The sequence below is a fragment of the Bombus flavifrons genome, chromosome 10, assembly GCF_040668555.2.
Source record: "Bombus flavifrons isolate JBK064 chromosome 10, iyBomFlav1_principal, whole genome shotgun sequence".
Taxonomy (NCBI): domain Eukaryota; kingdom Metazoa; phylum Arthropoda; class Insecta; order Hymenoptera; family Apidae; genus Bombus; species Bombus flavifrons.
In genome coordinates this window covers 6861248-6873696 of record NC_138451.1, presented here as the reverse complement: position 1 = coordinate 6873696, position 12449 = coordinate 6861248, and the positions used below count along the sequence as shown (strand labels likewise).

At 41.6% G+C, this 12449-nt stretch overlaps 1 protein-coding gene and 1 long non-coding RNA gene across 10 annotated transcripts in view; one reads left to right on the top strand and one right to left on the bottom strand.

Annotated features, from left to right (window-relative positions):
* Positions 1–4130, top strand: part of LOC138184166 (serine-rich adhesin for platelets) — a 64355-nt gene extending 60225 nt beyond the window's left edge. For all 5 annotated transcript variants that reach the window (XM_069121892.1, XM_069121895.1, XM_069121893.1 and 2 more), the window contains 6 exons: positions 565–813; positions 1512–1673; positions 2333–2618; positions 2801–3038; positions 3116–3266; positions 3477–4130. In XM_069121892.1, coding sequence (XP_068977993.1) covers positions 565–813; positions 1512–1673; positions 2333–2618; positions 2801–3038; positions 3116–3266; positions 3477–3737 — 1347 coding nt within the window. In that variant the 3' untranslated portion in view covers positions 3738–4130. The remainder of the gene's footprint in view (positions 1–564; positions 814–1511; positions 1674–2332; positions 2619–2800; positions 3039–3115; positions 3267–3476) is intronic.
* Positions 1–12449, bottom strand: part of LOC138184171 (uncharacterized) — a 49425-nt gene that overhangs the window by 5790 nt on the left and 31186 nt on the right. For all 5 annotated transcript variants that reach the window (XR_011174271.1, XR_011174267.1, XR_011174268.1 and 2 more), the window contains one exon: positions 76–284. This is a non-coding gene — a long non-coding RNA (uncharacterized LOC138184171). The remainder of the gene's footprint in view (positions 1–75; positions 285–12449) is intronic.

Genomic DNA, 12449 nt, shown 5'->3' with positions numbered 1-12449 from the left:
TGGCTGACCGCGGAAGTGTACACAGGAAGTAGGAAGAAAGGTGTTCAAGAATTTAAGGCTACCGTAATGTCTCACCTATTAGACGTCAGTGTGCTCTCGAAATAACACTTATGGCACGTTCGGCTAGGTTAGTACATAGTACGTACAGTGTTCTCAGCGTTCACCATTCGGCGCTAATACATTGGTGGATTATGTTTGATCGGTTCTTGAAACATCTTCCTTTGTCGATCCGTTTACACGATTTGCATGACAAGTATGATGGTACAGGTAAGGTGAGAGGGAATCTGCAAGTCAAAATAAGTTGAAAATTAAAAATAACGAAACAGAGTTGGAGCATTTTATCGTTTCGAAATAAAATTTTTTTCACGAGTCGTGCTAATTTCAACTGTTTTTCCAAAAGTTCCTTTCTGTACGAAGACTCTAACACGATGTTGTTATGGTTGCTTTCTGTCTCATTTTCACTCGTAGAATCTCCTCGTTTCATTTGTACCACAATTTCGTTACATAAAATTACCATATCTAACGAGTTACTAATTCCAGCGTGGTTTTACACGATTTTTCCAGACGTCTAACGACAGTCATGTTTACGAGTGCCTTTCTAGCTCGCCGGAGTGCGATTCGAATCTCGAGCTGCGCCACACTGGCGTATCTCATCTCAGCTGCAAGAGGAAATCCGACAGCAACGCGATGGAACCCGCTTCGGAATTCAAATTTCATCATCAGACGTTCGTCAGATCGACTTCGCTTCCATATTGCGGCAGCGAGACCGAGAGCGAGTTGTATGCCCCGTATGGTTTTTACACCGGTGACGAGGTACGATCTCGTTCTATTTCCCGAACTGGACGTGACCGCGTGGGTGGCCGCGTAAGATATCGGAAACTGTACAACCAAAGAACGTATGTGCTAGTTTTAAAATTATGGCGACTAGCGTGGAACGCCATCGAAATGAACAAATTTGATGCTACACGCGATTCGGTTTCGAATAATTTGATCGAAATTCTGGTCTCGTAGCGATGTCAACGAAACTTTAAAATGTTTCGTACAACGCACTCGATGTAACATATTCGTGAAAAGTGTCTGCAAGAGTCGGAATACTTTCGTGAATCGGTGTATGTATATTACGTTTCCGTCGGAATTTATGCTTTTTAGAAAAGAAGCGATACAAATATGGCGATCGATCGGACGCTAACCAGATAGAAAAGGTTTAAAATTAAACGAAACCCCGTAGAGACTAGGTTTTTCACGCTTCCGTCGGAGCGACCTTTCTTCGTTGTTTTTTCAAAGGTGGATCGGTTTCACAACTGTTTAGCAGGCCCAGCGATTTTATTACCATGCAACTCGATCCCGCGGTATTTGCGGAACTTTATTACTCGACGGGGAAGTTTCGTGGTCCGCGCGCGCATCCTGGACTTTTCTTATTTAATAAAGATCCCGGGAAACAATTTTACTTTGAGATAGTTTTATCAGTGGCGCAACCGCGCGGAATTTATAATGGAATTTTTAAAACGCAGGGTCCCGAGGAGGATCAAGACTGGAAGAATAAGGACGACGAATTAAGGATAAGCCGATTGAGGCAACGCAGAGGTCGCAGTATAGTTCATCGAAGCCTCGAGGATAATTACGGCGCCGTGGTCGTTGCAAATCACGAAGCTCTCGCCCAGTTTCTCGACCAGGTACTTTCTCACTTTGCACTTCCTTCTAAGAAAAATTTTCCAACTACTTATTCCGAGATCCAAATCCTACATTCATGAAATCTTCGATAAAATCTCAAGTGCTCTTTCATACAGTACAATAGGATATTTTATCATTAGTTATTCCGGAGTATACGTTCATGCCGCGGTAATTTACGATTAACGAAGCGGCATTGTTCCGGTATCTAATTTATCTGATTGACCTGGAATCTTTTCGCAAAAATTCACCGTCTAAACAGATTTCAAGATCCAGCAAAACATGTAAAAATGCATATTTGCGATATTCAACTTTCTTGTTTCGTTACAGTCGCGTAATGTTTCATTAGGGTGGTAATGGAATTTCAAAAACTTTCGACTTATGATGTATGAAACTTACGATGTATATTCGTAAAAGTTTTCCGTGGCAAGTATCCGTGAACTACATCCGCGAATCGCTATAAATAGATTCAGTCAGCACGAGTTCAATTAATCAGGGATTAACTAAAATTTCGTTGCAATAAATACAACTGAAATAAATGGAGTATTGTCCTCTAATTGGATCGTTCTATTTAGATTGTATTTAGATGTGTATTTTACTCGTACGACGTGGTTCAACAACACGTTTCATAGAATATGCATGGAACGTACATTTACTGTTGCAGCTGAACCAAACGCCTCAAATGCTTGCGGGGCTACGAGCGTTGAAAAATACGAATCCGCGTGTAAGCCACTTCAGCATCGACGCCAATACGTCGATCACAGTCGGTAGAAGAATATTTTGCTCGGCGACGTGGAACGAGCTGAACGTCACCTTGTGCATCGCCTTCGATCTGGCTACGCATGTGTCGCGGAAGGAATTTTATTTGGCACCTATAATCGAGTTTATAGACAGCCCACCGAGGGAAATTACCGACAAGACGTGTCTGCGCGGGAACAAGAAGCTCGAAGGTATTTTATCGATCTCCTTATCTTTTCCTCCTTAAATTACACGTTGCCACGAACCAATATTAATTCATTAAGGGCCAAACGGCAGTTTTTCCGAACGTTGTAAACGCTCCAAATTTGTTAAATTCCGTAAAAATATAAAAATTTAAATGCGCGATATCGTAAAATCGTTTTTATTATTTCAGCCACCATTTCTGTACTGCCGCGTTTACAAGTGAACACGATACAATTATACGGTGCGACGATCAAGGATTTGCACGATGAAGGAACAATTAGAGAAGCATCGTTCGTGCTCCTTCAATTCGTCACAGCGCTAAAGAGCCTTCAAGCGCGAGGAATCGAAGAATCTGCGAGAAGCTTGAACAACGTGGTTCTATGTAGAGAGGACAAGGACGCCTATTACAGGCTCTATCTTCTTCAAGGGTCGGTAAACGCGTCGAAGGAGCTTGCTCGACGCCAGCTCGAAATTGGTTCGCTCATTGCTCGATAACGTTTGACAGATTGAACGTGGAGACGAACGAGGAACGCGACGAGGAGAGAGTTTCGTTGTGTCAGTGCGCGCTCGTGGCGCTTCAACAACTCAACTTGGCCAGTAGACTGCCTCTGATTCAGGAGCTGCTCGTACGGGAGAAGGCAGTCACCTTGTCTCAGGTAAAATTAACTAGAACGTCGTCGGTTGTCTGTTTTCGCGAAGAAACAAATAATTTCAAAGATGAACGTTACGACGACTAGCGATACTACAGTGCCGTCACGCGAATGTCAAATATTCGATGGTGATATACAGTGACGACAAAAAATATTTGTCTGTGTCAGAATCTGGAAGAATTGAGAACTGAACGAAAATCTATATTCTCAACGTAGGTGAAATCCATCCTGGAATTTTCTCTGTGGGGTCCCGCGGACGTGACTTTCGGTGGTCCACGAGAAAGGGAAGTTACCCTCCAAAGATGGTTGGATCTGGAAAGGGCGAATGTTCTTCACGCGTTAGTGAGGACAAGGGCGCCGCTCACCGTCACCGACGAATACCAATTGCTATTCTTGGTTCGAACCAGTGCGAAAATTATGGGCGAAGCGTCCTTGCTTTTGGACGAACAACGGAATCGTCTGGTTCGGACTCGCTAAACGATCGTTCTATTTCTTCAAACGATCGTCATCAGGGACGAAGTCAAACAGAATCGACCAGTTTTTCACAGACGAAATACTATTTAATTGTATTTATACATCTGGTAAATAGTGTATTAAAGATTTTCTAAATTCGAGAAACGTGTACAGTTTTCAGACGATCGAAAGGGACGACGTTTCGTTCGAACGAAACTGGACGATAGTCGCGATTGTACAGATGGGAACGCGAGGCTCCGAGTGGATATCAACGCTCGTTCGAAGAGAGATCGCGTGGGACGATGCTTTCGACCGAACGTTCTCGTTCATAATTAAGAACGATAATTACCTTCGATTAACGTCCCCGATCGAGTGTAATCTTATTAAATATTTGTACAAATAAACGACAATTGCTATTTGACGTATTCCCCCTGGCGAACAATTTTATAGCTGATCCGATTAAGTGGAAACGCTAAATTACCGAAGCGTTCGTTGCGCGGTTATTACCGTAAATATCAAAGACACGAAAAGGCTATTATTAAGTTAATACTTCGGTCCGTAAGGAATACTTCTATTTTAAAGGTCTGTTTCGCGTCTTCTCTTAAATCTTTAGAAAGTTTGTTCGTTCGTCTCGATCTTAACTTCTAAATGGCAATGTACATCAACTCGTTCAGAGATCACCCACGAGTTGACAAAAAAGGCACCGATTACCGATCGTTGCTCTAACATTCTGTTGGAAACACTGGTCCGCTTGTACGACACGCAAACGCACACATTTTCGCGTGGCACCAGGCACCGTCGATTTATCAACGTCGCGGCGCGAAATCCAAGCCAAGTATCCGATACAACAAATTCCGTGTAATAGTCACGCACGAGATCGGACGCGTATTATCGTTAATGCAATAACGACGTGCGGCGTTGGTAGTTCGATAAATCAATAATCGGAATGGCGACCGACGGAAGATGCAATTTTTTGGCGGGGCTTGGTGAAATACGCGACACGTGGCCCCGATGCCTCTCGAACAACGGATTAAAAATTTGGCGCGGTTCCCGAACACGTTCTAAGTAATTCCTCTGCCTTTTCCTGTCCACCTTTTTCACTCTTCCTACCCCACCAACTCCTTTTAGACGCATTTTTTCCAGCAACGGAATTGGACCACGCAGGAATGCCGCGTTACCTGCGCGCCGAGCAGAAACGAGTTTTTAATTAAACCTTATGAATTTAATGGCACACACATACACATACACACACCCACACACACACACACGTACAAAAGCAGGCCGGATGGACGCGTTTCCGTGGACGCCGAGACGCTCGCGGAATCTCGTAAACCAACCCTTTTTAATAACTCGCCTCAGAGAGACGATTTTTAAACGAAGCTGCTCTGCATGCTTAACCAATATTCATGAAAAATTTTCCAAGCCGAAGGAATCGGACAAATCTAGATTTGCTGTGAGCGAATGTAAAATAGTTTTTTTTTCTCGTCAAGAAAAGGCTGAAGGGCTGTGCCGAGGGTTGGAAGGAAATATTCTATTGAATGTTTTATCGAAACAGAGGTTCCGGTTGAAGAGGGCTTGAACGTCCGTTGCTACGAAATAAAGAGCTGCTTGTTTGTTGCGACACTCGAGTCCCTCTTGTCGAGGTAAGTTTCCCAGTCAGTAGTATATACCAATTATTGACCGGACGTGGCTCTGTTCGGGCTGAGTGGCATAGATGTCGCATACTCTACCCTCGACTCTATTTCCTGGCAGCTTGAACGCTCTCGAACGAGAGACGAACACTTTTTTTCAAGACGATACGTCATATGTGGTGGAAGGCTAGAAATTGATGGTTGACCCGTTGGCAGACCGCTTTAAAGGTTTACAAAAACCTTCCAAAGGAAATTTAAGCCCGTCTTATTGAAATCTGTTTGCCGTGATGATATTGAGGTGACGCTTAATGCTCTCCAACGGAGATTTACTATGGAACCATGTTGGAACGATATTCTTGGAGAAAAACACAATGGGAATGAAGTCCATCGACGCATTAAAAATCACTGCCAATATTACTAGGTCTTCGCGTGATTAAAGTATACGGTTATTCAGACTCTAATGAAACGAAAATCTCTTGTATTTATCTTAAAGTGGCAGAACACCTGATAATTGAATCTAAAGTTATTGTTGACCTAAATTACAAAATCATGCGGTTTTTGTATTATAAGACTGCGGTAAAATTATCAGTTACGAATGTGTTAAATCAATAGATTAAACGCCGTGCTGCTTTTGATCATTTTATACCAAATGATATGGTCGATCGAATGACGTGATAATTATCTATAAATACATTGGCTTTATGCTATCTGTTATAAACTGAAAGCGTACAGGTCAATTACTGAATTGTCGATATAATTGTCAGGATTGTCAACGGGATTAATTTAGATTTTTTAATTTCGTCGCCGAAGTAGTACACGAAATGCTTAATATCGATGGAAACTCGATTACTCGCAGCTTATCATTTACGCTCGTAGTTTACAGGCAAAAACAATCGTCGTTTTGGCTCTCGACTGCGTCTTTTACGGCGTCAGGACGCCTGCTGTAATACAACTCTCAGACGCGACGAAACGTCGTCGCGACGCGTCGGTTGTTAGCAGATACCATTGACAGATACGGAAAACAATGGATCGTACTTCAGTTTTCGTGCTTTTAGCAGCACGAACTCGAAGAAGGCGGAGTGCTCGCCATCGAAATTGTAGGTGGCTGACTGCATCCATCTCCATAACAGGTACGTAACGTTCGAGTACGCTTCGCGCTCGATTCTGATCTACCGGCGCAACAAGACGCAGCCAGGATCGAACAACAACGTTATTCCTTCAAGAACGTCGAGTAGATTCTGTTAAACGTTTGTCTGCTACTTCGTCTGCCGGAAGCATCGTTTGTCTTGCAAACTGTTTGAGCAAACATGACGACAGTACGTGGCGAATGTAAATTGCTAAGGCAACGGTTATAGGGAATAAAGTGTTTCTCCAAACGAAGGACTCCAATGATTTCCAGGTTCAGTAAAGTGGAACGTACAGTGGTTCGTGAAAGCATCGCGACACATACGACTACTTATTGCAGTGGATTACATATATTAAGATTTAGAACTATTTAAGATCATAATAAGTCAGAGCAAATTACTTTAAACGAACACAAAATGGATAAGCACGTACGTTTGTTTCTATTGTCTTTGGTATGCACAGGCGTGGCCGTGCATGCAAAACCTATTCTAGAGAAAGAGTTAGATTCTTGAAGTAGATCCAAAGATACAATCAACGAAAGAATTCGAACACTGCAATTACCAACCTCTGTTACATGTACATACGTACACACCTACGCATACTGTATACTCGAATACATTAGAGAGACAATTTGGTGAGAAAAATTGTTTCTTTTCATAATGGGCCACACTTCAACTTCCACGATATACGTACGTTGGCGTATTTCACCAAATTTTAACAACGTCGTGTCCGCATTCTTGTTGCAACGTCAAAAATAATCGTTACCATCAATTCCTCGAAGAAAAGCAGCACTCCTTTTGGTGTAAAATGTAACACGCGAATGGCTCAAGTATCCAACTAATTAGTCGACCCACTTTAGCCCCGGTACTCGAGCTAAGAGCTAGTTGAAACAAAGTTTTGGTACGTTGACGACGAACTGGCCTTACCAAGGGCCAGAAAAAAGAATAACAAAGGATGGTATTACGCGAGTAGAAGAGCGACGTTAGACGGTGAAAACGCATAATTACCCTCGATCTTCCAGCCATTAGATTTCTCCTCTTTTTTGTACCATTGCGCTTTCTTCACTCTACGATGAAAGCTTGTAAAACTCTGAAAATAGTCGCGATAACAGAGCGTCTATATAATTTTTTTTTCTTTTTTTTTTTTGAGTGTTTTCGTCCACAATTTTTATCGTTTACTTTTTGTATCCGGTCTTTTCTCATTTTTCTCTTTCGTTTAAAATAGATCGACTATCGGGATTCTTATTTTCCATCGCTTTCGCGTAACGTGTTTATCTTTGAATCGTCATACGCACCGTTTAGTTTCACTGGATATCACCTGGATTTTAACGTTCCCTTACACATAGTGTATTCCGCTTCAAATGTAGCAACCCGCATTGTTCAACTATATTACAGATTGAGGATTAACGCATAGCGATAACATAAACCAGTAGCGGATGAACAATTTTCCTACTGGCATGAATAAAGAATATCCGGCGTTGATGAGGAATTAGGTATGTTTATTAAACTTCCATGCGATTAAGTTACGTTTACAGCAATCTTGTTCGGCCACGTGTGAAATCCCATCGCTACTAAATCAGTCCAGTATTCTATCGCATATAACTGATGTCTAAATTAACGCGATAATGCCCTTTTGAATTATTAGAATCGAAGATTTATGGGAGAAAGACGCATAAATCAAAATGGCATATTGCGTAAACCGTGTTGGAAGTTTGAGTTAGAATTCACTTAGCCGTATCATACTATTCTCGTGGAAAAATATGCACTATCTTTTATTCATTAATATTTGGAAAACGCGGGAACACGAATATATATCTTAACGAGTGGCTGGACAAGCAGGCAACATGATTTTTGGTCGATCAACCTGTTTACTAATTTCGTATGTTGTCGAGAAACAAGCAAACACGAGCAGTTATTTCGAAAGCAGCGCTTAATTTGCCTCGACGAGAGAATCCAGATTATCCTGGCGAGGCGGATTCAAGCACGTGAGGTCAATTTCGTTGGTCTACCGGTTGGTTAATTTGGCCTTGCGTTGGCAGTGGCCGTGTCCGCGTAACCGCTTGCGTTTGCTTGGCGTACGCCCAAAAGTACGGATACGAAAGTGAAAAGCGTTTTTCTACTTAGCAACGCTAGTACCGATTTTTAGACCGATTTCCTTTCGCGAGTTAATGAATTCTGAATATCTTTCTTTTTTTTTGCAAGAAACATTTGGAACAGCTGAAATTCCGACACTCTTGAAATTACGTGTTAAAAATTTTGATTAGCGACCGCAGTATCGTATAAATAAAACGTTGCTAAGTAACTTAACCGAAGACACAAAATTGAACAGCTCAGCTAACTGACCGCATTGATTTTTAAAATACATCGTCGCCAATGCACGCGATATATTTCCGGGAAGTGATGAGAGTTATGCGGAAAAAACGTTCCGTTTGAAAACGCCAGGTAGAAAACAGGCGCAAATTGTTTGCTGCAACCTGCTGCACGAAAGGGGTCGTGCAAAGGAGCGCGAACGTCGTTAAACAGTTTAATGTCGTAAGCTTGATTATTCCGCCATGGCAGTAAACCGAGCCAGGTTCTTCCTTGTTAATTTGTCTCGTCTCTAACCGGTAATGATTTTGTCGACGAACAGGGGCTAAAATACCCAAAGCAGCAAATTGTTCGTAATTGGTATGTCGATTCGAACGAAATATAGATTGTTTCTCGTCGTGGAAGTTGATTATGTATAGTCCACGAATTGTTCGTATTTTAAACGAAACAATCGTGTTTCTCGTTGTGCGAGATATTATGTTTCTATATTCAGCTAATAAAAGAGAGACAAAAGGGGGAAACATGGATACGCGATGGAATGGGGACAGAAACCGATTATTTTATTATTTCCACGGCAGCATCGGCGCATCGACAGGTGCGAATAGCGCGTTGTAAAACAATAACAAACGTTTATAGCTCGGCCCGTCGAAATTGGGATCCGGTCGTGTAAGTTTTCAATTCGTGCTGTGGCGTAGGGTACGAAACGCCATTCAACTTTATACCACGTTGCTCTGAAACTGTTGCAGCTAGTTCGTATCATTGTTGTATCATTCGAGCAAAACTCGATATCATTGACAAATATGTGGCAGTAACGTACACTCGCGGTACGTGTGCCCGGCATATTCGCCCTGGAAATTCGTTGGTCGAAAGCTACACGTTCTTGTGATGGCAGAGGGTGTTGTAGAGGCGCAGTTATTTATATAAACTCGACGGAGTTGAAAGCTGTCGAAAGCTTTCCCAGTACGTCTATCTCGCATTATTGGACTGACACGAACGGGTACCGTGCTATTAGGGCGGTTCCGTTTGTTGCCAATCGAAAACACCCCATGCCTTCTATCGTGTCCGACATTTTCTACCCTTGCCATCGACTAACCGAGCTTGATAAATCAAAATTCAAGCCCATTTCCATGCAGTTGAAGTTCACGTCGAAGAAAAACCTGAAAGAGTATCGTTCGCAACTTCGTCTACTAGAAGTAGCGTGATATACGGTGTTCCTCGAAAGTTCCTGAACATCTGCTTATTTTTGACTAAATCTAATTTCATATGAAAGTAGAATAGAAGAAAAAATGAGGTTATTCTTTGTTCGAAAATGAGAACTTGCTTTGAAAAATTAAAATATAATTCTCAGTGTATGTAATATACGTAGAGCCAAGAAGAGAAGCATAATTAATACTTCGATAAATCGTCCCTTTAATTGTAATATATCATCGAAAGGATTTTTAATAAACCATTTAAATGTTTGTTTCCGCGAAAAGATTATATGGCATTTGGTCGTTAATTCATATACGTGTTTGCATACATGCGCTGAATGCGTGACTAGCACAATAGAAAGTACGCGAAAGTCTAAAGAGGCTTATTGAACGAGAATTCACCGAAGCCGTGAATGTATTATCACCTAATTGCCACTTTGTTCCTTGACATTAAATCCAGCTACCTTATCGTAGCGCGAAATTAAACGAATAAATGGTGTTTGCGCGCTCCTTAAAGCGTAGCCGCGCGGAAGATGGCCAATTCATTGAAAGAGGCGGCTCCGATATATTTTCATTTTGCTTTTTTGTTTTCCTACCATCGATGACAAATCGATGACAAAGGGAAAACCAAGCTTTTTCTTCTTTTAATATATAATCATGCCTGAAGAATGTTGTAAAGTGTATGTTTGCAATAAATATCTTGTAATTTCTATAATTTTATTTTAATATTGGTAAAATTTGAAAGAAATCTAAGAATATATGTGTCGGAGATGGAAGGACATCGGGGACTTTCTGTTGGAATTTTTGGGAAGATCCCCAGTACTTTAGTCTAGACTATTTATTATAGCTGTACTTAAATAATAAAACTTAGAAGTAGTTGTTATGATTCAATCCGATAATGTTTGCCCGAGATTTGTGACAGTGGGCTTTGGCTCGAAGCGAGGTGTCACCTCGAGCCCAAGCTCACTATCATAAATCTCGGACAATTATAATCGAGTTAAATTATAGAGACTAAAATATCGAGGATTTTCCGAAGAATTCCAAAGGGAAGGCCACGGTGTCCTTTCATCTCCGGCATATATATATCTATAGAGTCTCGCAAGAGTGCTTAAGAAATTTCAAAATGTTTCGTATAACAGAATACGTTTATGAAAGGTATCTACAAGTGTTGGAATGTTTTCGTAACGTAATTGCATCTGTTAATAAAAATATAGTAAATTCCATTTTGTTATTGTAATTGCAGGTAGTACGTATCATGCAGATAGTTATATCTGTTAATAACAGCGTAATCAATGACAATTGTAAGTGTCTGGAACTCTCTAGCTTACTTATAATCGGTCTTAATGCTTTCGTAACGACGTAAACGACAGCCGTCTGGCATCGGTGAGAAAAGTCGACGGGATAACGATATTGCCGGCAAGTAACCGGCGACGATGGTAGCACGACCTACATCCGGCTGTGTAATCCCGTGAATTACATTGATTACAAGTAGCAGGTAGTCGAGCGAGCAACACGCTGGCCGCAGAGAAGTTCGGGTTGCGCGTATACAGGCGCTTGTGTACGCGTGGTGCGGTGCAAAGCGCTAAAAGCCTCTTTGGAGGGAAGAGGCAGATTCTCAGCCCTGATACACGCTCGCAACTCTCGCTCTGAACAGCTAGAACGGCATCGCACCTCTGATGTGCAGCGGAGAGTGTGCGAGTAATGTATGCGCGTGAAACAGTGCGGTCGACGTGAACGGCGCATAGGAGATTGTTCAATTTTCGACACTCCAACACGGAGATGGAAGCCTCGTAGCAAGGAATGACTCAACAGTCGGTAGCTTTCGACGTTCACGATACATTACGTGAGAAGATACGATAGAACGCGATGGCTTTATGCGCGATGGATCGTCTTACGCGAACTTTAGAATGATTTTTGATAGTTTAAATCGACGTTCGAAGAGTCATATCACGTTATACCGAAGGTTTCAAGAATCGTCGCAGAATCTGTGCAACGTTGGATTACGTACTTAGACCGTTTTTAGCGAAGTTTTACAAGATAAAAGTATTAATAAATATCCTTGCATAACGTTCTAGCAACAGATTTTGCGATAGAAAAAATAAATTTTGTTTTTGGTAATCATTCCTATGATTTTTTCTTTGCTACACACGCGCATTAAAAAACTTGTTATCGTATCGAGAAATATTTATGCTCTCGAAAGGATCAGGATATGTTTCGCAATATTGTTGTAAAAACTCGAAATACTCGAGAGACTGTGAACATTGTAACATAAACGTGACGATGTAATGTTATCTTTGTAGACAAGATCGTCACGCGATCATCCGAGGATCAGATATTTTGAAACAATGTTGCGATAAAGTTGATAAAGCGAAGAAAGACATTGTTAGTTTGAAAACATGGATCGTGTTATGGAAAATGGAGAGGTCCTGGCTACCGAGTTATAATGGTATACGTTCGCAAGCAAATCGAGAACACTCAAATGCT